At 45.4% G+C, this 23,394-nt stretch overlaps 2 protein-coding genes across 3 annotated transcripts in view; one reads left to right on the top strand and one right to left on the bottom strand.

The window, feature by feature from the left end:
* Positions 1-2,868, bottom strand: part of DDX31 (DEAD-box helicase 31) — a 91,974-nt gene extending 89,106 nt beyond the window's left edge. Inside the window, exon 1 of one of the 2 annotated variants that reach the window (XM_038745373.1) lies at positions 2,786-2,868. The gene's annotated coding sequence lies outside the window, so the exon portion shown is untranslated. Of the gene's footprint in view, positions 1-2,636; positions 2,701-2,785 lie in introns of those variants that run through there. The other variant, XM_038745375.1, reaches the window with a different exon arrangement.
* Positions 2,869-3,061: 193 nt separating this feature from the next.
* Positions 3,062-20,471, top strand: GTF3C4 (general transcription factor IIIC subunit 4). Its single transcript, XM_038745982.1, has 5 exons — positions 3,062-3,294; positions 11,105-12,931; positions 15,702-15,832; positions 18,085-18,173; positions 18,842-20,471. The coding sequence occupies exons 2-5, from the start codon at positions 11,183-11,185 to the stop codon at positions 18,904-18,906; spliced, it is 2,034 nt and encodes a 677-aa protein (XP_038601910.1). The 5' UTR covers positions 3,062-3,294; positions 11,105-11,182; the 3' UTR covers positions 18,907-20,471.
* Positions 20,472-23,394: the final 2,923 nt, after the last annotated feature.

The raw sequence follows: 23,394 nt of genomic DNA, 5'->3' as shown, positions 1-23,394 counted from the left end.
CAAGTCACTTCAGTTCTCTGGGCCTCAGTTACCTCAGCTGGAAAATGGGGATGAAGACTGTGAGCCCACCGTGGGACAACCTCATCACCTTGTAACCTCCCCAGCACTTAGAACAGTGCTTTGCACATAGTAAGCGCTTAATAAATGCCATTATTATTACTATTGTCACCAGACCTGATTAGTTTATATATGCCCCAGCGCTTAGAAAAGTGCTTTGCACATAGTAAGTGCTTAATAAATGCCATTATCATTATTATCATCCAACCTGATTAGTTTATATATGCCCCAGCACTTAGAACAGTGCTTTGCACATAGTAAGCGCTATTACTCTATTTTATTTGTACATATTTATTCTAATTATTTTATTTTGTTAATATGCTTTGTTTTGTTCTCTGTCTCCCCCTTCTAGACTGTGAGCCCACTGTTGGGTGGGGACCGTCTGTATATGTTGCTAACTTGTACTTCCCAAGCACTTAGTACAGTGCTCTGCTCACAGTAAGCACTCAGTAAATACGATTGAATGGATGGATGAATGAATGAATAATAAATGCCATTATTATTATTATTATTATCATCCGACCTGCTTAGTTTCTATATGCCCAAGCGCTTAGTTCAGCGTCTGGCACACCTTAAGACTGTGAGCCCGCTGTTGGGTAGGGACCGTCTCTATATGTTGCCGACTTGGACTTCCCAAGCGTTTAGTACAGTACTCTGCTCACAGTAAGCACTCAATAAATACGATTGAATGAATGATTGATTGAATGAATAATAAATGTTATTATTATTATTATCCGACCTGCTTAGTTTATACATGCCCCAGCGCCTAGTTCAGCGTCTGGCACACCTTAAGACTGTGAGCCTGCTGTTGGGTAGGGACCGTCTCTATATGTTGCCAACTTGGACTTCCCAAGCGCTTAGTACAGTGCTCTGCCACAGTAAGCGTTCAATAAATACGACTGAATGAATGATAAATGCCATTATTATTATTATTATTATTATTATTATTATTATTATCCTACCTGCTTAGTTTACATATGCTTCAGCGTCTGTCTCTATATGGACTATGGATATGGACAGATATGGACCGTCTCTCTATGTTGCCGACTTGGACTTCCCAGGCGCTTACTACAGTGCTCTGCCCACAGTAAGCACTCAATATATGCAATTGAATGAATGATAAATGCCATTATTATTATTATTATTATTATCCTACCTGCTTAGTTTACATATGCCCCAGCGTCTGTCTCTATATGGACTATGGATATGGAACGTCTCTCTATGTTGCCGACTTGGACTTCCCAAGCGCTTAGTACAGCGCTCTGCTCACAGTAAGCGCTCAATAAATACGATTGAATGATTGATAAATGTCATTATTATTATTATCCTACCTGCTTAGTTTACATATGCTTCAGCATCTGTCTCTATATGGACAGATATGGACCGTCTCTCTATGTTGCCGACTTGGACTTCCCAAGCGCTTAGTCCAGCGTTCTGCCCACAGTAAGCGCTCAATAAATAGGATTGAATGGATGATAAATGCCATTATTATTATTATTATCCTACCTGCTTAGTTTACATATGCCCCAGTGTCCGTCTCTATATGGACTGTGGATATGGACAGATATGGACCGTCTATGTTGCCGACTCGGACTTCCCAGGCGTTTAGTAAAGCGCTCCGCCCACAGTAAGGGCTCCATAAATACGATTGAATGAATGACAAATGTCATCATTACTATTATTATCATCCTACGTGCTTAGTTTACATATGCTTCAGCATCTGACTCCATATGGACAGATATGGACCGTCTCTCTATGTTACCGACTTGGACTTCCCAAGCGCTTAGTACAGCGGTCTGCCCACAGTAAGCGCTCAATAAATACGATTGAATGAATGACAAATGCCATCATTATTATTATTATCCTACCTGCTCAGTTTACATATGCTTCAGCGTATATCTCTATATGGACAGATATGGACCGTCTCTCTATGTTGCCGACTTGGACTTCCCAAGCGCTTAGTACTGCGGTCTGCCCACAGTAAGCGCTCAATAAATACGATTGAATGTATGATAAATGTCATTATTATTATTATTATTATTATCCTACCTGCTTAGTTTACATATGCTTCAGCGCCTGACTCCATATGGACAGATATGGACCGTCTCTCTATGTTACCGACTTGGACTTCCCAAGCGCTTAGTCCAGCGCTCCGCAGTAAGCGCTCAATAAATACGATTGAATGAATGCTAAATGCCATCATTATTATTATTATCATCCTACCTGCTTAGTTTACATATGCTTCAGCAATCTGTCTCTCTATGGACAGATATGGGCCGTCTCTCTATGTTACCGACTTGGACTTCCCAAGCGCTTAGTCCAGCGGTCTGCCCACAGTAAGCGCTCAATAAATACGATTGAATGAATGATAAATGCCATTATTATTATTATTATTATTATCCTACCTGCTTAGTTTACATATGCTTCAGCGCCTGTCTCTATATGGACAGATATGGACCGTTTCTCTATGTTGCCGATTTGGACTTCCCAAGCGCTTAGTCCAGCGCTCCGCAGTAAGCGCTCAATAAATACGATTGAATGTATGATAAATGTCATTATTATTATTATTGTCATCCTACCTGCTCAGTTTACATATGCTTCAGCGCCTGTCTCTATATGGACTATGGATATGGACCGTCTCTCTATGTTGCCGACTTGGACTTCCCAGGCGCTCAGTCCAGTGCTCTGCCCGCAGTGAGCGCTCAGTAAATACGATGGAAGGAATTACCTGCACCTGCCGGGTTTTTAAGGCCGATCGTCGGGGCGGCCGGTTCCCGCAGGCCGGGGGTGGGAGAGCAACTCTACGCTGAACGCTGCGATGCTCCCGGTGCCGGTCCTGGGTCGGTGGGGATGGGGATGGGTTTGCAGGGAGGCAGGCAGGCAGTGCGCCGGGCAGGCCGGGCGGGGTTGCTAGGCAACGTCGGGGTCCTTCCCCGGCGGTGCGGGGCGGTGCGGTGCGGGGCGGTGCGGGGAGGGGGGCCGGTGAAGATGTCCTCGGTGCTCGGGCCCCCCGGGCTGTTCGTGCCCCCGGCGTCCCGGCGGGAGCCCCCGGTCCGCCTGCAGCACGCCGTCAGCGGGCTGGAGCCCCTGGCCTGGTCGGAGGACCACCGCGTCTCCGTGGCCACCGCCCGCAGCGTCGCCGTGCTGGAGCTCGTCTGCGACATCCACAGCCCCGGACACGAGCTGGTCATCCACCGCACCGCCGTGCCCGCCCCCGCCGCCAGCTGCCTGCTCAAGGTAACCCCGCCCTTGGCGCCCGCGCCTTCATCCTCTCCCTCCGTCTCCTCGGCCGGCCGGCCGGCCTGCCTGCCTGCCTGCTTGCCTGCCTGCCCCAGGCCTTTCCTCCCCCCCGCCATCCTTTTCCTCCTCCTCCTCCACCTCTTCTTCTCTCCTTCCCCAGGGCCTCCTCCCCCTCCCCCTCCCCCTCTTCCCTCCTTCCCCAGGCCTTTTCTCCTCTTCTCCCTCTCCTTCCCCAGGCCTTTTCTTCTCTTCTCCCTCTCCTTCCCCAGGCCTTTTCTTCTCTTCTCCCTCTCCTTCCCCAGGCCTTTTCTTCTCTTCTCCCTTTCCTTCCCCAGACCTTTCCTCCACCTCTTCTCTCCTTCCCCAGGCCTTTTCTCCTCTTCTCCCTCTCCTTCCCCAGACCTTTCCTCCCACTCTTCTCTCCTTCCCCAGGCCTTTCTTTCTCCTCCTTCATCCTTTCCCTCCCCCCCCCCCACCTTTCCTTCTCTTTCATCCTTTCCCTCTCTCTCCTCCTCCTCTACCCTCTTCCCTGCTTTTCCTCCTCATTCATTCTTTCCCTCTCCCATCCTTTCTCTCGCCCCTCTTTCTCCCGGCCTTCTCCTCCGTCTCCATCCTCCCCCTCTTCCCTCCTTCCCTCCTCCTCCTTCATCCTTTCCCTCTTCCTCCTTCTCCTCCCTGCCTTTCCTCCTCCATCCTTTCCCTCCTCCTCCTCTCCGCCTTTCCTCTTCCTCCTCCATCCTTTCCCTCTCCCTCCTCTCCCCCCTGCCTTTCTTCCTCCCCCTTCCCGTCTCCCAATTCCTCTCCCTCCTTCCCCCGGCCTTCCCTCCTCCTTCATCCTTTCCCTCCCTAGGCCTTTCCCCCTCGTCCTTTATCCTTTCCCTCCCTAGGCTTTTCCTCCTCGTCCCTTATCCTTTCCCTCCTCTTCTTGCTCTCCCCCCGGCCTTTCCTCCTCCTCCTCCTCTTCCCCCCTCAGCATCCTTCCTGTCTTCCTCCGGGAGCCCAGCCACGGTGGTCCAGTAGTGTATAGGAGGCAGTGGCTAGTTAATTTGCAGGGTGCTTTCTCCTTTTAAGAGGTCAGCATCCTTCCCTCTGCCATAAACCTCCTAATTTACCCCCATCAAAACCACCCCTCTTCCAATGATCCTGCACTCCCCTGCTGCTCCTGGCCTGCTTTGGGCTTTGACTGTCCCTGCCTTGTCTTCTCACCTCCTGTTTTACTTTATATATAGATATATATAAAATTTATACACACCCCAGGACCCAGCGCCAGATCTGCCTGCATCCCTATTCCTATTGTCTGGGGCCTGCTCCTAGAAGCCCGCAGCTGGCTTTGTTTACTCTAATATGCCTTCCTCCCCTGCCTGAGTTAGACGAGGTTACCCCCATTTTTTGCTAGTTTCCATAATTCCAAAAATCTTAAGATAAAGTTTCCCCTTCCTGGAGTGCTGAGCATGTGGGTGAAGTGCACTGGGCAACAAAGCAGGAGCTCTTTGACCTGATTAAAACAAAACCACAACAATCCCAGGCAATTGATGAAAAACAGTGTTAGCTTGATTATGAAGTAAAGGATAGGCCTAATTGGAAACTGAGGTAGATTGTCCTTGTTTCAAACATTGAGCTGTCTCATAAATTTCTTTAGGAAAAAAGCTTCTGTAGTATAGCATATTTATAGTATTTGGAAACTACTAATTGGAGTTATAATTGGAGTACATTGTTTATTTTTATTAAATCTTTTTACCCTCGAAGTTTTTGTAAAAAATTTTCATTGAGATCCTGTTAGCCAGGTGTTATTCATTCATTTATTTACTTAGTCGCATTTATTGAGCAATTACTGTGCAGAGCACTGTACTAAGCACTTGGGAGAGTATACTACAACAGTAAGGTCACATTTCCTGCCAACAGCGCGTTTGAACGTTCAAGAGTATCTCTTCTTGCCCTCACCATGTGGAGAATAAAGGATTTAAATTTCTGCATACCTGACATTTCTTAACCTATTGCTAGGGGCAGCCATCTTGAGAAGTATATGCAGTTATGGAGATTTTGCACATTAGTTTCCAGGCGGACATTAGGACTCAAAAATGGACCTTCAATAATTAGAAACAATGATCAGTTATAAGACTGATTCATATGTTCAGTAGGCTTCTTTGGAAGGGATACAAGTGAGCTTTGGTTAAATTTTATATATAAAAATTCATATAGCACTTACTAGTATCTTTTTACAACCTCATTCAAGTCTCTAGTTCAGAGAGTTCGGCTGTCTTGAATTTATGGAAGAACTTCTGTCCAAGGATCTCATGCTTCACATATAGTGTTTCATTTGCCCATGCCACATTCCTCTGAATTAGGAGGTAGTGAGACTGAGGCCCAGAGAGGTCAAGTGCTTTGTCCTAGGCTACACCCTATAGACCTGAAACTAGACAGCTGGTTGTGTGACTTCCAATCCATTTCTAAGGCAGTTGAAAGGACTTGGTTTGCAGCTCTATTCCCAGCTATTTGACCATGGCAGAGGCAGGCCCCCCACCTAATGCCTTGAGTCAGGATCCAGAAACAGCCTGCCTTACCAACTGTGAGATTGCTAGGAAACTTCAGCCTTTTGGGAGCAAAGACTGCAGAACATCAGTACTCTTCCTCTCTCTGTTTTGCCCATCATCTTTTACTTCTTGTTTTTTTTTTTCCAAAGCTCTCATTGTCTTTTCTTTGTTTATCTTTGTGTAGGTTTGTCCTTCCCTGCCAGATTCTGAGTCTCACGAGGGACAGGGACCGAGCCTGAACGGGTTGTCTTGTATTCACCTCAGCGCTTAGCATAGTACCTGGCACATAGTAAGCATGTAATAAATACTGTAACTAACTATGAAATGGATAAAGTGACCTCTTCCATCTTTTGGATCTCTCCCAATTCACAGTGCTATAAGGAGACACTGAGGGCCTTTTTTAGGGGGGGCCGGGACGGGCTGAGGAGCAGTTAGGTTCAGATGTAGCCCCTAGGTCATAGGTTGAGAATATTTGATGTTTGAGACACATTGTGCTAGGAAGAAGACTGAAAGGAAACCTAGTTTCATTTCTAGCTTTTTTTGTTCTTGGATTATTTGATTATTTCTAATCAATGACTCACAAACAAAAATCAGTAAGAGCCAAACTATTTCTGTACTCTGATGATGGAGTTTCCCATCAAGAATAATAGATGAGCCTTGTTTCACTGTCTACAGGGCCAAGAACCTGTGTGGTGGAATTGATTATAGTGATAGTGCTTGTAAACTCCTGGTGAGCAGGGAATGGGTCTAACAACTCTGTTGATTGTACTCTCCCAAGTGCTTAGTACCGTCCTCTGCACATTGTAAGTGCTCAATAAGAAGCAGCGTGGCTCAGTGGAAAGAGCATGGGCTTTGGAGTCAGAGGTCATGGGTTCAAATCCCAGCTCTGCCACTTGTCAGCTGTGTGACCTTGGGCAAGCCACTTAACTTCTCTGTGCCTCAGTTCCCTCATCTGTAAAATGGGGATTAAGACTGTGAGCCCCACGTGGGACAACCTGATCACCTTGTATCCCCCCCAGGGCTTAGAACAGTGCTTTGCACATAATAAGCGCTTAACAAATACCGTCATCAATAAATACCATCATTTGGCTTTGCACATAGTAAGCACTTAACAAATACCATCATCAATAAATACCATCATTTGATTGATTTGAACCTTCTCTTACTCCTGTCAGGTATGATTCCACTGGGGTATGGAGTGTAACCTATTACAAAGTAATAATAGTAATTATGCTATTGGCTTACTATATTCCTAGCACTGAAATAATAAGTGATATTTGATTATTATGTGTCAAACAGGGTACTAAGCACTGCAGGCTAATCAGGTCGGACACAGTCCCGGTCCCCAAGTGCACACAAAGATTTTTCTCACGGGTAGGACCCATTTTATGACGGAAATTACCAAGGCGCTGGGCCAGAACATCATAACTTAGCAGGTGGGTTTTCTTGGTAGCCACTGCAGTCAATCCCTTCCCAAGTTCGTTAGCTATATTTCGGAATTCCTATTGGGCCTGTCTGCCTCAGGGTGGTTCTTCAGTGAGTCTGCTGGAGTTTGGGTTCACCCTTCCCAGGGGAGTCCTAGGCTTGGACCAACCCCAACTCCAACTGATTCCTTTACCAAAAGAGAGCTCGTTTTCCTTCTCCCTGTGCTTCATCTAGCAGCCTGGCATTTTTCCCAAAATATCTCCCGATCACCTCGTAGAAGAGTTTAAAAATCTGGCGCACCCACTGATTCACATTCTACCCTTGTGTTAAGTGATTGAACGTTCTTATGGTTCCCCCTGAGAAGTCTTGAAAGACTTTGTGAGAAGAAATTAGCGCTTTGCTTTCCATTTCCTACGGGTGTGATATACAAATCACTTTAAGCTACTTTTCCAACTTGCAGTGTAGTTGGAGATTCCCAGGATTGAATTGTGTGTCAATGCTAAATAGTACTTGGAGTGCTAAAATAGGCTTCTGTACATCAGAATGTAGGTGCATTAGCAGGAACTGTGTAAATATAGAAGGCTGAATCTGTCCTTGAGTCGTTCTAGGGATGATGTTTCAGGGAAGTTAAATACAAGCACGCTTGTCTTTGACTGTCCCAAGAGGAGAAGCAGCATGGCTCAGTGGAACGAGCACGGGCTTTGGAGTCAGAGGTCATGGGTTCAAATCCCAGCTCCACCAATTGTCAGCTGTGTGACTTTGGGTAAGTCACTTAACTTCTCTGTGCCTCCGTTACCTCATCTGGAAAATGGGGATTAAAACTGAGCCCCCTGTGGGACAACCTGATCACCTTGCAACCTCCCCAGTGCTTAGAACAGTGCTTTGCACATAAGTGCTTAACAAATATCATTATTATTATTATTACATCTGGGACAATTTCATTATGGCAGATTTAGTCATACTTGGAGGCTGGGGGTCGGTTGCTCTACAATTAGCTGTATTTGATATTGATGATGCCCTGAGATGCTTGCTTTGTGGCTTACAATTCAACACAGTATAACAGTGACAGAAAGTGGAATCACATTAGGGATGTGAAGAACAGAAATGCTTTCATTCTGCTGGAATGTTAGAACTATCTCATGCGGCAGGAAATAGCCTGACATTCTAACCTTTTTCTGAACAGATTGCTTCTGTTTAAGTTTCGTAGGGCTTCCCATTTGGTTTTTAAATGATATTTGTTCAGCATTAACTATGTGCCAGGCATTGTATTAAGCGTCGGCGTAGATACAAGCTAATTAATTTGGCCACAGTCCATTTCCCACATGGGTCTCATAGTCTTAATCCCCATTTCACAGATGAGGTAACTTTCAAAGCCCTACTGAGAGTTCACCTCCTCCAGGAGGCCTTCCCAGACTGAGCCCCCTCCTTCCTCTCCCCCTCCCCATACCCCCTGCCTTACCTCCTTCCCCTCCCCACAGCACCTGTGTATATGTTTGTACATATTTATTACTCTATTTTACTTGTGCATATTTACTATTCTATTTCTTTTATTTTGTTAATATGTTTTGTTTTGTTGTCTGTCTCCCCCTTCTAGACTGTGAGCCCGCTGTTGGGTAGGGACCGTCTCTATATGTTGCCAACTTGTACTTCCCAAGCGCTTAGTACAGTGTCCTGCAAACAGTAAGTGCTCAATAAATACAGTTGAATAAAGTGAAGTGACTTACCCAAGGTCACACAGCAGACAAGTGGCAGAACTGGGATTAGAAACCACTTTCCTTTGGTTCAGAGATTGGCAGCCTGCTTTCTGAAGAGGAATCAAGCAAAATGAAACCTTGGAGCACAAACAGCCGTACAATTTATGGTCCTTCATTTGACGTGTCATTACATCATTCCAAGCACAGTGCAGCGTGATGATGTTATTGTGCCAGGTGGCTGCCTTGTAGAAATACAGCAGTTGAAAGCCTTATTGAAGGCACATCTCCTTCAAGGGGCCTTCCCTGATTTAAGCCCCATTTTCCTCTTCCCCCATTCCCTTTTGCATCACCCTGGCTTGCTCCCTTTATTCATCCCCGCTCCCAGCCCCACGACACTTACATATGTATCTATAATTTTATGTATATTCACATCTGCCTCCCCCCTCTAGACTGTAAGCTCATTCTGGACAGAGCGTGTGTCTTGCTTGTTATTGTACTCTCCCAGGCGCTTAGTCCAGTGCTTTGCACACAATAAGCACTAAATAAACATGATTGAATGAATGAATGGGAGAGGGAAAAAAAGGGAAAAGAAAGAGGGGAGAGAAAGAAAAGTCAATTTACTCTGTCAGCCGATTTCTGCCTCTGCTTTACCCTGCTACTACGTCCATACCTGGCATGCCTGGGAGCCTTTGACAAGTGTCTGGGCTGCCTGGCATAACAGCCAAACTTGCCCTGTGCCCTGTTACTTTCTGGCCCAGCTTTTGGAGTCATACGTCATGGGTTCAAATCCCAGCTCCGCCAACTGTCAGCTGTGTGACTTTGGGCAAGTCACTTAACTTCTCTGGGCCTCAGTTCCCTCATTTGTAAAATGGGGATTAAGACTGTGAGCCCCACGTGGGACAACCTCATCATCACCTTGTACCCCCCCAGCGCTTAGAACAGTGCTTTGCACATAGTAAGCGCTTAACAAATACCGTCATTATTATTATACTTCAATGCTGACGTCTGCTCGCTCTGGACAGTGTACTTGGGGACTGGGGGATGAGAGTAGCTTTCTGGCTCAAGGGGAACAGGCAGCCCAGGTACGCCCTGCCCTCAGCTGTGTGCATAACTTTCTGCTCGGGAGGCAAAACTAAAGGCATTTCCCTTGTGGTGCCACGACTGCCTGTGGTAAAAGCCGCTGCTCAAGAGACACATTTGAGTCCAAAGAAGAACCCTTTGTGTCCCGCCAGCCTTAGATTCCAGACCTCTGCTTTAGGTCCTGACCGTTACCTAGAAACGTTCATTGAGCCTTTAGAGGGTCAGTGGGATGAGTTTCTGGGTGAGCAATCAAACACTCTCCCTGGGCCAAATATAATCCTGTTTAGACAAGTTGGTCCAAAACACAGTACTTCCAGTTGCGTAGGTCGGAGAACCGTTGAGAAAAGAGCTGCCGGTTAAGTTGAAAGAGTTGACTGTCCCCGTAGTTTCAGTGGGGAAGTTTCAAATAAGAAACTTGAAGATTGAACTGGAGCCTTAGAGATCATTTTTGTCTTGTAAGGGGAATAATTCTGTTGTGCTTCCTGGAAGGAAGGCAGTTGGCGTCCTGAGAGACCTACCCCTGCATTAAAGTGAAAGTGCCTTATGGGCAGGGGACATGTCACTTTGTTTTACCCTTCCCAAGTCCTTATTACAGTGGCTCACATCCAGTGGGTGCTCAGTAAATGCCGCTGTTGCTACTTCTTCTTCTCCTCCTACTATTACTCTACACTACTACTCCTAAATGCAATTTGAAAATCTGAGTTTGACATTCTTTAGTTTGGGAACAGAGCTTAAAACAGTCAACTCTCAGAGATATACACTGTCCTTGGCTTTTGACATATTGCAAGTGTCCAACTCTGTTGTTTTTAAACTGCTTAGGTGATTCTTTCTGTTCTCTTTATAAGCAAGTTGCTGCATAATTTGGAACAATGGAAAGCATCATCCCTTATATTAGTCACATATCTCCAGTCATGATGTAAATTTTTTAAAAAAAGTTTCCCTAGTTGAAAGTGCACGAGTGTGATTGTTAAACCAACATTTTCATCCGTTCTTACGTTGATCTGGGAGACATTTTCATCTGTTCTTCCCCACTCAGTACAGACTTGAGACTGATTTAAAGCGTTTTCTCTCTTTCAGGTTGGTTCCCCAAAAGAGGTCGCTGAATGCAAGGAAAAATTTGCCACCTCTAAGGACCCCACGGTCAGTCAGACCTTCATGTTGGATAGAGTGTTCAATCCCGAGGGGAAGTCCCTGCCCCCGATGCGAGGGTTCAAGTACACCAGCTGGTCCCCGCTGGGCTGCGATGCCAACGGGCGGTGCCTGCTGGCGGCCTTAACCATGGACAACCGACTGACCGTCCAGGCCAACCTCAACCGGCTGCAGTGGGCGCAGCTGGCGGACCTGACGGAGATCTACGGGGAGCGCCTCTCGGAGGCCAGCTACGTGGTGTCCAAAACCGAGGCCCCCAGGGGCCGCCTGGAGGACTTCGCCGAGTTCCAGAGGAGGCACAGCATGCAGGCGCCAGTGCGGATGGAGTGGTCGGGCATTTGCACCACCCAGCAGGTGAAGCACAACAACGAGTGCCGCGACGTAGGCAGCGTGCTGCTGGCCGTCCTCTTTGAGAACGGGAACATCGCCGTGTGGCAGTTCCAGCTCCCCTTCGTCGGGAAGGAATCCATCACCTCGTGCAGCACCATCGAGTCGGGGGTCGGTTCCCCCACCGTCCTGTCGTGGTGGGAGTACGAGCACAGCAACCGGAAGATGAGCGGACTGATCGTGGGGAGCGCCTTCGGGCCCGTCAAGATCCTGCCCGTCAACCTCAAGGCGGTCAAAGGCTACTTCACGCTGAGGCAGCCCGTCGTCTTGTGGCAAGAGATGGACCAGTTGCCCGTGCACAGCATCAAGTGCATCCCCCTGTACCACCCGTACCAGAAATGCACATGCAGCTTAGTGGTGGCCGCGAGGGGACCCTACGTGTTCTGGTGCCTCCTCCTGATCTCCAAGGCGGGTCTGAACGTCCACAACTCCCACGTCACGGGGCTCCACAGCCTGCCCATCGTGTCCCTGACCGCGGACAGGCAGAATGGCACGGTGTACACCTGCTCGAGCGACGGGAAGGTCAGGCAGCTCATCCCCATCTTCACGGACGTCGCGTTGAAGTTTGAGCACCAGCTGATCAGGCTGGCGGAGGTGCTGGGCTCGGTCAGGACGTACGGGATAGCGGTGAGCCCCTGCGGCGCCTACCTGGCGGTCATCACCTCCGAGGGCATGGCCAACGGCCTCCACCCAGTGAACAAAAGCTACCAGGTGCAGTTCGTCACCCTGAAAACGTTCGAAGAGGCCGCAGCCCAGCTCTTGGAGTCTTCTGTCCAGAACCTCTTTAAGCAGGTGGACCTGACGGACCTCGTCCGCTGGAAGATTCTGAAAGACAAACACATCCCTCAGTTCCTTCAGGAGGCTTTGGATAAAAAGATTGAACGCTGTGGGGCCACTTACTTCTGGCGCTTCAAACTCTTCCTTCTGAGGGTTCTGTACCAGTCGATGCAGAAGACCCCCGCCGAGGTCCTGTGGAGACCCAACCAGGAAGATGCCAAGATCTTCCTCTCGGACTCTCCAGGGGCGGGCAATCCCGAGGATGAGCACGAAGAAGAAGGGACTGCTTCCAAGCAGGTGGGCAAGCAGGGCCTGCCGGGGCAGGGCAAAGCCGGAGACCCCGAAGACGCGGCGGGGGACCCCCTCACCCTGCCCGGGGACCCGGGAGGCCCCGAGCCAATGGAAGAGAAGCTCCTGGAGATCCAGGCCAGGATCGAAGCCGTGGAAATGCACTTGACTAGGGAACACATGAAGCGGGTCTTGGGCGAGGTCTACCTGCACACGTGGATCACGGAGAACACGAGCATCCCCACCAGAGGAGTCTGCGACTTCTTAATGGCCGACGAAGGGTATGACGACAGAACAGCACGGGTAGGTGTTTTGCAGTCGGCGGCTGTGAGAAACGGGGTGGAAAGCCTGGGTCTTCCTTCAAAGTATGGGAAGACATTCGGCTCCCAGATCGCTGCATTGAATCTCATAATCTCCGGTGACGTGGCCAAGAAGTTGATGCCTGAGGATAAGTGGCAAACCAGCGGGTTCCCAAGGAGGGTGAATTCCTCTCACCCAGCGAGTAGCGAGGCTCTCCCGTGGGCGTGTGAGTTGGGCAGGTCACTCGGCCTACCGGTGCCTCGGTCTCCTCATCTGGAAAATGGGGGTAATACTATCCACCCCCCACCCCCCACCCACCTCACAGGATGTTGTGAGGAAGAAATGAGATCATTGGGGTGAAAGCACTTTGGAAAATTTGAAGAAGCGCCCGGCTGGTTCAAAAGGTTATATGCCCGGCTTTTCAGTGTTTTAACACTTTCACGAGCTTAGTTCAGTGCTCTGCACACAGTAAGCACGCAATAAATACGATCGATTGATTGATACAGGAAATCTGAGAGAGACGATATTCCTGTCACTCTTACCCCTTTTCCTTCCCTCTTCCATATCTCTTCTCTGCCTCCATTTTTCAGAGCTGTTTGTTTCTTCTCTAAAAAGCTCCAGAGCACAGCTTCTCTTAGTTGGAGTTGTTAGTCCAGCCTGTTATTATCAAAACACAATATAATTGTTATCATTTTGCCATTGAAATTTCATATCCTTGGCAGTGTTCAGAGACATCAAGATCATCGGTATGGGGGTCTTTTTCTTTTTTTCTGCCCAAGGTTTATGATACATTCATTCAATCGTATTTATTGAGCGCTTACTGTGTGCAGAGCACTGTACTAAGCGCTTGGGAAGTACAGGTTGGCAACATATAGAGACGGTCCCTACCCAACAACAGGCTCACAGTCTAGAAGGGGGAGACAAGACAATGAAACAAAACATGTGGACAGGTGTCAAGTCATCAGAATAAATAGAAATAAAGCTAGATGCACATCATTAACAAAATAAATAGCATAGTAAATATGTACAAGTAAAATAAATAGAGTAATGATCCCATGAACTCCCCATGACCCCACTTGTGTCCTCTTATGATGCCATGAACTCTCCATGACCCCATTTGTGTCCTCAGATGACCCCGCTTTCAATTTTGAAATTGAGAAAATTTTCAAAAAGCAGTTTGTCTCATTTCACCTCAAATGACCTGATGAACTCTCCGTGACATCACTCGTTACCTCAGATGACCCCATGAACCCTCTGTGACCCCATTTGTGTCCTTGGATGACCCCACTTATGAAATCAGGAAAATTTTCAGGAAGCTGCTCAATATCCAATTTCTCCTCAAATGACCCCATGAACTCTCTGTGACTTCATTTGTGTCCTCAGATGACCCCATTTTTACTTTTGAAATTGAGAAAAATTTCAGAAACCCATTTACTGTCCCTTTTGACCTCAAATGACCCGATGAACTCTCTGTGACCCCATTCATGTCCTCGGATGACCCCACTTTCACTTATTAAATTGGGAAAATTTTCAGGAAGCAGCTCAATGTCCATTTTCACCTCAAATGACCCTATGAACTCTGTGTGACCCCACTCATGTCCTCAGATGACCCTACATGTTTCATTGCCTAAAATATTTCTTGGGAATAAAAATTGGGGACTCCATTTTTTTTTTATATTCTAAATCAGGGATTAAACCAAATGCCTATAGGTAAAGAACCATCTATAATGATTATGACTCATGTGTCTTTTGGGAGAGCTGGTTACGTTATGTGACTTGAAGGATTGCTGTGTTAAGCTGTTGGAAATTGCCTTTAATTAAAAGGGCTTTAAAATCCTATGGTTTATTTGATTCTATGAAAATCTATGTTTTTAAGCATTCATTTTCCCCTTTAATGTTCTGGGGAGGCACTCTGGCCAATTCACCTTGCACCGTTCCATATTTTTGATAGTCACCAGAAGATTCAGAATGTAAGTTTCAGAGTATCCTGGGTATTTTCCACCTTTATTTTATGTTATGCTTTTGTTGCTTTCTGATTATAAAGTTCTTATCCTCACCTGAGTTGACTGTGCCTTATGTGATTAATGTATTTTGTTCCACCTGTTGAAATTAAGGATGATAAATTTTAAGAATGCATCCACCATTTCTGCTGTTATTTTAAGGGTCTCTAAAGCTTTGTACAATGCTATTTTTAGGGTAAAGTTGTGCTGTTTGGGAAGTTCATAATTTTTTAACGAGGTGAGAGAGCACTTAAATTGCCAGCCTCACCATAGAAGCTAATTTTGTAGTTCTGCAGAGGGAGGTGTGTTTATTTGACTAGGACAGTTTGAGTATGTTCCTTTCTAAAATCATACCATACTGTAAATCATCATTTTGACTCCCATGCCCTCGGCCCCCACTTTACAACCTCTTGTAAAGTTCTCATTTCTAAAACAATTGAAGGTAGTTTTATTTTAATTTGCACTTAGCAAATTCAGTTCCCATTGTCAATGTATGCTGCCCTCTTCCCCCGCCCCCAGCCAAATGAGTTCCATTTTATTTCAGCATTTCAACCAGGTCATCCAGCTTTTTCCTTCAGATGGCAGATGAGCTCGAAAAGAAATGCAAACCTAGCTATTCTACAGCAGAGGATGGGTGGGTTTTTTTTTTTTTTTGCTTTGTTTTGGGGTTTTTTTTTTGGAGTTTGGTGGGATTTTTTCCTGTGAAATTCCTCCCAGCTTTCAGGAGAAGCTGCAGTCACCTCTAAACACCGCTGATTGCTGTGTCTTCCTAGGTGCTGATTGGGCATATCTTGAAGAAGATGAACAAACAGACTTTCCCAGAGCACTGCAGTTTGTGTAAAGAGATCCTGCCCTTCACAGATCGCAAACAGGCCGTGTGCTCCAATGGACATATTTGGCTCCGGTAAGCCGATCTAAACCAGCTCAGTTGTGTTGCTTCCTCTTCCATTTTAGATGAAGAATGCTAAAACAGTCAGTTTTCTCCCTGTATTACTGCCAGCTGCATGTGTGGTCTAAGTCTTATCCTGGAAAAAGGGAGTTAATTTAGGTTGTTCATGACGGTAATGGTAATAATTGTGGTATTTGTTAAATGTTTACTTTGTGCCAGGCACTGTACTAAGCGCTGGGGTGAATACAAGCAAATCAGGTTGGACACAGTCCCCATCCCACAGTGGGCTCACAGTCTCAATCCTCATTTTCCATATGACGTAACTGAGGCCCGAAGTGAAGTGGCTTGCCCAAGGTCACACAGCAGACATGTGGCAGAGCCGGAATTAGAACCCCTGACCTTTTCACTCTCAGGTCTGGTCTCTATCCACTAGGCCATGCTGCAACTTGAAGCTAATATATATTGTTGAGAAGCAGTGTGGTCTAGTGGAAGGAGGACAGGCCTGGGAGTGAGAGGACCTGGGTTCTAATCCCGGCTCCACCATTTGTCTACTTTGTGACCTTGGGCAAGTCACTTAATTTATCTGTGCCTCAGTTCCCTCATTTGTAAAATGGGGATTAAGCTCAATGTTGGACAGGGACTTTGTCCAACCCAATTAGCTCGTATCTAGCCGAGTGTTTAGTATGGCACATAGTAAACACGTAACAAATACAATAAAAAAAATTTTGTTTGTTTCCTACTCCTTTAGAAGCCCCACCCATTAACATTGCCTGTACAGGAAAATCTTAACAGAAGCAGCATGGTCTGGTGGCAAGAACATGGGCTTGGGAATCTGAGGACGTGGGTTCTAACTCCGGCTCCAGTTGTCTGCTCTGTGTGACCTTGGGCAAGTCACTTCACTTCTCTGTGCCTCAGTTACCTCATCTGAAAATGGGGATTAAGACTATGAGTCCCACATGGGACAACCTGACTACCTTATATCTACCCCAGTTCTTAAAACAGGCACCTAGTAAGTGCTTAACAAACACCATAATTATTATTAATATTATTATTAGTTGTTTTTGCCAGGGAAATCATTTTCTAATAATGTTATAGGCTGCTAATCATTTTTTCCAAGAACCATTTTGTAATTTGCAACTTTTGAAAAGTTTGACCCACGTACGAACAAGTAACTGAATACGTAGCCCATTTACAGGAATGAGTTTGACATCTTTCTTGGGGGAATTTCAGATTCTTTCATTTGAACACACGTAGCCTGGTTCTTTGTTGTAGATGAATGCCTGCCTTCATCAAAAAAGGCAGTGACAAAAATACTCTTCTGGAATTTCTCAGTGCCAGAATCCTTCCAGCTCCTCCAGTGTGTCACTTAAGTTTTCTCATTTGTGCATAGAGAACAACCCGGCTTGTGAGTCTCCCATCTCCTGCCAACCCTCCCAACTCTCTAGACCTCAATTCAGAAGCCATCTCTTCCACGAGTCTTCCCTCATAAATCCACTTATCATCCCAGCCTTCTCACTGCACCCAAGCTACCTTCATTTTCTGGGAACACTCACTGAGGGTGTTTGTCATCTGTACATTTTCTATTCAGTCAGTTTGTGGTACATCTGTATGAGAAGCAGCATGGCCTAGTGGAAAGAGCATAGGCCTGAAAGTCAGAGGACCTGGGTTCTAATCCCAACTTTGTCAATTGCTTGTTGTGTGGGCCATGTTCTTTCCACTAGGCCACACTGCCCCCCAGTAAAGAGTAACGGTAAAAAAAATTCTCCCTCGCTCCAGTGACCTCATTAGCATATCATCTTATCATCCCTGTGCTTGTTACAACTGTAAACCAAATAACAAGACCCATAATTACTGACCTTCTCATTCATACACTCTACCATGACCACTGCACAGACAGTGGTTTTTACCAACTTTCTTGCATAAGCCATACATTGTAACTATCAGTTTATGAAATCCAGGCTCCTTGAAGGCAAGGATCATGTCTTGCCTTCACTGTATCACTCAAGGGCTTAGTAAAGTTCTCTGCACACATCAGGTACTCAGTTAATACTATCAGTTGATTTCATCTTCACTCAAGTTCATTTCAGTCAATGGTACATGGAACAGTACAATACTGCAGACTTGGTAGACACATTTTCTGCCCACAAGGAGCTTACATTTGCTAAGTGATTAGCCAGCCCATGGCGAAACTAGTTAGAGCCACGTGGCTTGGAGGTTTTATCGGTCACAAATTCTCCCATCAATAATGCAACCTCATCTTTTTTCAGTTGCTTTTTAACCTATCAGTCCTGCCAGAGTTTGATATACCGAAGGTGCTTGCTTCATGACAGCATCGCACGTCATTCAACCCCAGAAGGTGAGGATTGAAAGTGTTGGGAGCGCGTCAGTTCTCAATATAATGGTACGGGTCAGGCTCAAAGTCATTTACTAGTATGCAGACAGCGATAGAGAGCAAAGGTAATATTCTGCTCTCTACTACGTTGTCTTGTAGCTACAGCCTTAGTTAGAAAATGGAAATTGGAGAATGTCATGTGGAAGTTCACATTGCATTCTAATATGGTTGATCTAAAGTTTGCTTTTGAGTGATGCAGCTGACCATGGATTCAAACTAAAATGTCACAGCTAAGAATTGGTTTCTGTGGGCACACTGAATCAGGGTTGATTCACTAAGATGAGGGCAAGAGAAGACTTAAAAGTTTATATTCTTCTCCTCCTCTACAGTGTCACTTAACTGGAGATGATATGCATGATCTGCAGAAATCCGTATCTTTGGGCACAACTTTTAACCTGGCCTAGGCTTGACCATTTTACCATTAGCGTAACTTTGGGCGGGGTTTAGGGGAAGGCAGAAAAAATGATCAGCAGCATAAAGGGCAGTTTAAAAAGCCTTGCATATGGATGAGATAAAGCATTGTTTTAAGATAAAGCATTATATGCACTCTAGGTTTACCTCCTGATAGCAAAAAGAAAAATGAGGGGTTGGAAGATTCAGTGCTTGAAATTTCTTCATTTTCCTATTTGCAGATCCTGATTGGATTAAGAGACTGTTGCAAGGACCCTGCACTTTTTGTGATTCTCCAGTTTTCTAGACCCCTGTGGTGGAGTGGAGAAGTCAGTTCCTCTACTTCAGAAAGCTTCATTCTGGAGTGAAAAGGCCAGACTTGGCTCTGCATTGGAAGAGAGACACTTTCCTGGTCCATGTAAATAGAACATTGGAAATTCAGACCTAGGAGGCCCAAGGCCCCCGTTTAACTTGGTAACGGGTTTTGCCGAAGCAGTGTTGAGGTGACCACCGCCCTTTAGATTCAACTGGCCTTCTTATTTGTCATGTGTCTTTTGACCGAATTGGACATAAAATGGGATAAGCATGTCTTGTCCTTTCTCAAAACAGCCTGGATTTTTCTAGACAGGTTGTAAGAGGTAAGATCAGATATGCCCATTTTAGGCTTGGGCTGGAACAGTCAGAAAGATTTACAGAGAGGTTTTTCAGTCTTCTGGTAGTTGACTTTCCACAAGCCCTGGCCTTCACCGTACTACCAAATACTGAAGTGTGATCCTTTTATTTGTTTCTTAGTAAATGGCCTGCATGCCTGCTGTCTCCTTTCAATGGATGGAGAAATCAGCCTTTCAATTCGTGTTTCCCTGCATAGTGAGCAAAGCAGTCTCTCATGGTAATAGTCTGTTGGGAATGAAAGACTAAAATTGGTTGTGTTGTGCCAAATGAGAATCAGAGAAAGCTGTTAAATGTTAATAATCATAAGTAACTTATACTCTCCTTGTAATTAGACCCTCCCTCAGGCCCAACTCTTTTAAAAGTACATAATGATATCAAGTGTTCAAATTTCTCTCTTCTTACCTCCTACCCCCATCAGTTTTGAAGTAATTTTATTTTGCAGTTTTCCCTTTTTTCAGAAACTTGTATGGACAAAAAGGAAAGGGAAGAAAACCACTATTGTATTAAATATATTTTTAGTATTTGTGTGTGTGTGTGTGTGTGTGTCTGTCTGTCTGTCTGTCTGTTTTCAGGCAAGCCACTGATATCCCAGAGAGTCATTTATGTAAGTTTCTTGGGGTTTGTGGAAAGAGGTAGGCAGCTAAGAAATCGAAACCTTTGTCTGTCTTGCAAATAAGCCAAATGTGTTCAGTCCAGTTGAACAAAGTCAGGTAAACTGCCCCATCTGCAGCATTCCTAGTCACTTGGAATGTGTATCTCTTTTTTTTTTTTGTCTATGTGGGAAAAGAGATGTCAGTTGCTAATTACTTTTAGTAAAATGTCAGCGGGGGTATTCTGGAACTGTAGTGGACTTGAATTCATAAAATAGGATGTATAGGATCTGGCTTCAGTCAATAGGTGTGTAACTGAGGAGCCTAAAATGGTTCTCATCTGTGGGAAAGATGCATAGGATGGACAAGCATTTAGTTCTTCAGTTAAGATTTTCTGCTGTTGGCCGTACTGTTTCTCCTGATCCCTTGTACGAGCATTTGTTTCCTGCTATGGAGAAGTGCTTCGTACACGTGGTGGAGACCACTTACAGGGGTCTTTTAAGAAAAGACTCTTTGTAATCAGCTTTAGTCCTTTATTTTTAAAACCCCGGAACACCTCGAATACTGGTGCTCTGAGTACCTTGATTAACTCCTGGTAGACATCTATAACCCGAGACCCAGACCCTGCAATAGTAGTGCCTTTAAGGGACAAAACCTTTCAATGATACCAGTTTTCATTTACTATTTTGGCTTTAAAAGGACTCTTCACCTGCTTGTCTTTCTCACTTGAGGCCTCTTCCAAGAACACCCCTCTCTGGGGTCCAGGGTATTGAAGTAAGCAATAGTGCCCAAGAACCAAGCACCCGAGGAGATCTTAAAACACATACAGTCTTGGGGAAGTGGTCTTAGAAATTTTTACACCCATTGCCTTTTCACTTCGCCACTGCCAGTGCCATGGCTTCTAATCCTGGCTCCGCCACTTGTCTGCTGTGAGGCCTAGGGCCAGTCACTTCACTTTTCCTCAGTTACTTCATCTCTAAAATGGGGATTGCGACTGTGAAGCCCCATATGGGATAGGGACTGTGTCCAACCCAATTTGCTTTTTCCACCCCAGTGCTTAGTATAGGGCCTGGCACAGAGTAAGCACTTAATACCATTATTATTATGATGATTATCGCATCAGAAAAATCCTGAAGTCCTAATAAATTGTACTTCCCAAGCGCTTAGTACAGTGCTCTGCACCCAGTAAGCGCTCAATAAATACGATTAAGTGAATGAATGACATGACTCCGCTCTGGTTTTGCTGAGGTGGCTGGTGGTTCTTATGTCATCAAAGATGCTCCTGTATTGATGTCCCATTTCATCAATTCATCAGTGGTGAATTGTGGGGATAAAACTAAATAGCTACCTGCTTTTCACATCCCAGTTACTACGTGCTACTGTCGGGGGGGCGGGGGTGGGGGGGGTGGGGGTGTCTCGTCCCATTTTTAGGTGCTTAATACCAGTTGGGGCCAGTGCCTTTGGTCACATGCAGATTTTTGAGCCAAGAGAAACCTTGGAAATTGGGTGCTTGGATGATGGTAGCTCTCTTTTGGTTGCAGATTTTTGTGAACCTGACCACGTTCTGGGCAAATTCTTCTCTCCCAGAAACAGTCATTTTAAAGTAGATGCATTTGGAATTTTGTTCAGTTGGAGCACTGGAGTAATTATGTTTCAGGACCCAATTGGTCATGGAGGTGATTGCTGCTGCCTTGCATTTCAAGTGCAGTAGTAAAGATGACAAAAAACTAGGCTTTTTTCAGTTACAGCATTGCTGCATTTGGGTAATCTGATATCCGCATACCTATCACATTCCCTCTGCCTGGGGTTAATTTGTCCCTATTATCCTAGATAAGTCATTGATTGCTTGTTATGCTTGATATTCATTCTGAAACCCTCATGTGTCCACCATCTAGACTTCAAGTGATTTCTACCCACTATAATACCTGCCAAAACTACCAATTATTTTTCATTGTCAGAAGTTATTAGAACCACTGACGAAGCTCTTGGTTGAATGTGACATTTCCCTCCCCCACCTCCTAAGTAGTTTATCGGGCTCTTAATGTGTAGCGTGTGGGTTGGATATATAGTAGTAAATCTAATGGGTTAATTAGGCTAAAACAGTGGCAAAGAGAAATGATTGAAAAGTAAACTATATTCTCTTGAAGTTATAATAGCATCAGATAAGTCTATAGAAAAATTGACACTTACTGGTGCTTGTTAAATCTGAACTGAAACATTTAATTTGTTGAACATCTACTGGGAGCGTAGCAATTGCGCTGTCTGATTTGATGACGGATTTCTCCCAAGAATGGGGTGATGCCCTACTGGTGCTGGTTGATTACCCAAGAGGCAATGACCATCCTGTCTGCTTATTCCCTCTATTTCTCTCACCTCTCAAGGGAGATGCTCGCTCCTGCTCTCCCTGGCATCAGGCCACTGTATCGCACAAACTCAGGAATCTAGTATGGGCTGATTTTCAGGGGTTTTTTTTCAAAAGAAAGGAAAAACAATAGTGGCAAAATAATTGTGTAAAATAAAATGTTGTATGAAAGTGGGTCCGTACTTGGACTCTTATAGCAATAGCTTTTTTCAGAGGAATAGATGCAGGTTACTAATAAACAACCTGGTCTATCTTCTCTGGAGTTCCTCAAACTCCTAACAGAATTTGGAGTCTTGCTTTACGTGCCCAGAGATTGAGATGGACAATGAACAAGTATTTTAGCCTGGAAAAATAATTGGCATTGGGAGTCTTTCCTTTCTCAACTCTTTTCCTCCCTCTTTCTTGATAACTATTAGATAACAGTCCTTTAAATATAAATTGACAAGCCAACAATGGTTCTTATCATCTCCTATCCTCCCCCCGACCAATGCAGATTATGAAAGGATCTTCCAGCCTACCACTGGTACATAGCCTAATTTACTAGAAAATAAAATCGATGATGGAATTTCCCATCAAGAACAAAGGATGAGCTTCAGTCCTGAGATTTCAGGACCGAGAACCTGGGTGAAGGATTAGATTGTGGTAATAATGCTTTAAAACAGGACCAGTCTCACTCTCTCTTCCCTGCCAGTTGAGAAGCAGCATGGCTTTGGGGGCCTGAGTCAGAACATTATGGGTTCTAATCCTGGCTCAGCCACTTGTCCACTGTGTGTGACCTTGAGCAAGTCACTTCACTTCTCTGTGCCTCAATTACCTCATCTGTAAAATTGGGATTGAGACCATGAGCCCCATGTGGGACAGGGACTGTGTCCAGCCCGATTTGCTTGTATCCACCCCAGTGCTTAGTACAATGCCTGGCACATAGTAAGTGCTTAACAAATACCACAGTTACTATTATTGTGATTATTACTATCATCGTGAAGCAGCATGGTTCAGTGGAAAGAGCAGGGGCTTTGGAGTCAGAGGTCATGGGTTCGAATCCCAACTCCGCCACATGTCTGCTGTGTGACCTTGGGCAAGTCACTTAACTTCTCTGAGCCTCATTTACCTCATCTGTAAAATGGGGATTAAGACTGTGAGCCCCACATGGGACAAGTTGATCACCTTGTAT

This window comes from Tachyglossus aculeatus, chromosome 4, assembly GCF_015852505.1.
Source record: "Tachyglossus aculeatus isolate mTacAcu1 chromosome 4, mTacAcu1.pri, whole genome shotgun sequence".
NCBI lineage: Eukaryota > Metazoa > Chordata > Mammalia > Monotremata > Tachyglossidae > Tachyglossus > Tachyglossus aculeatus.
Note: the sequence above shows the minus strand (reverse complement) of the source record. Positions and strands in the feature narration are given on the sequence as shown.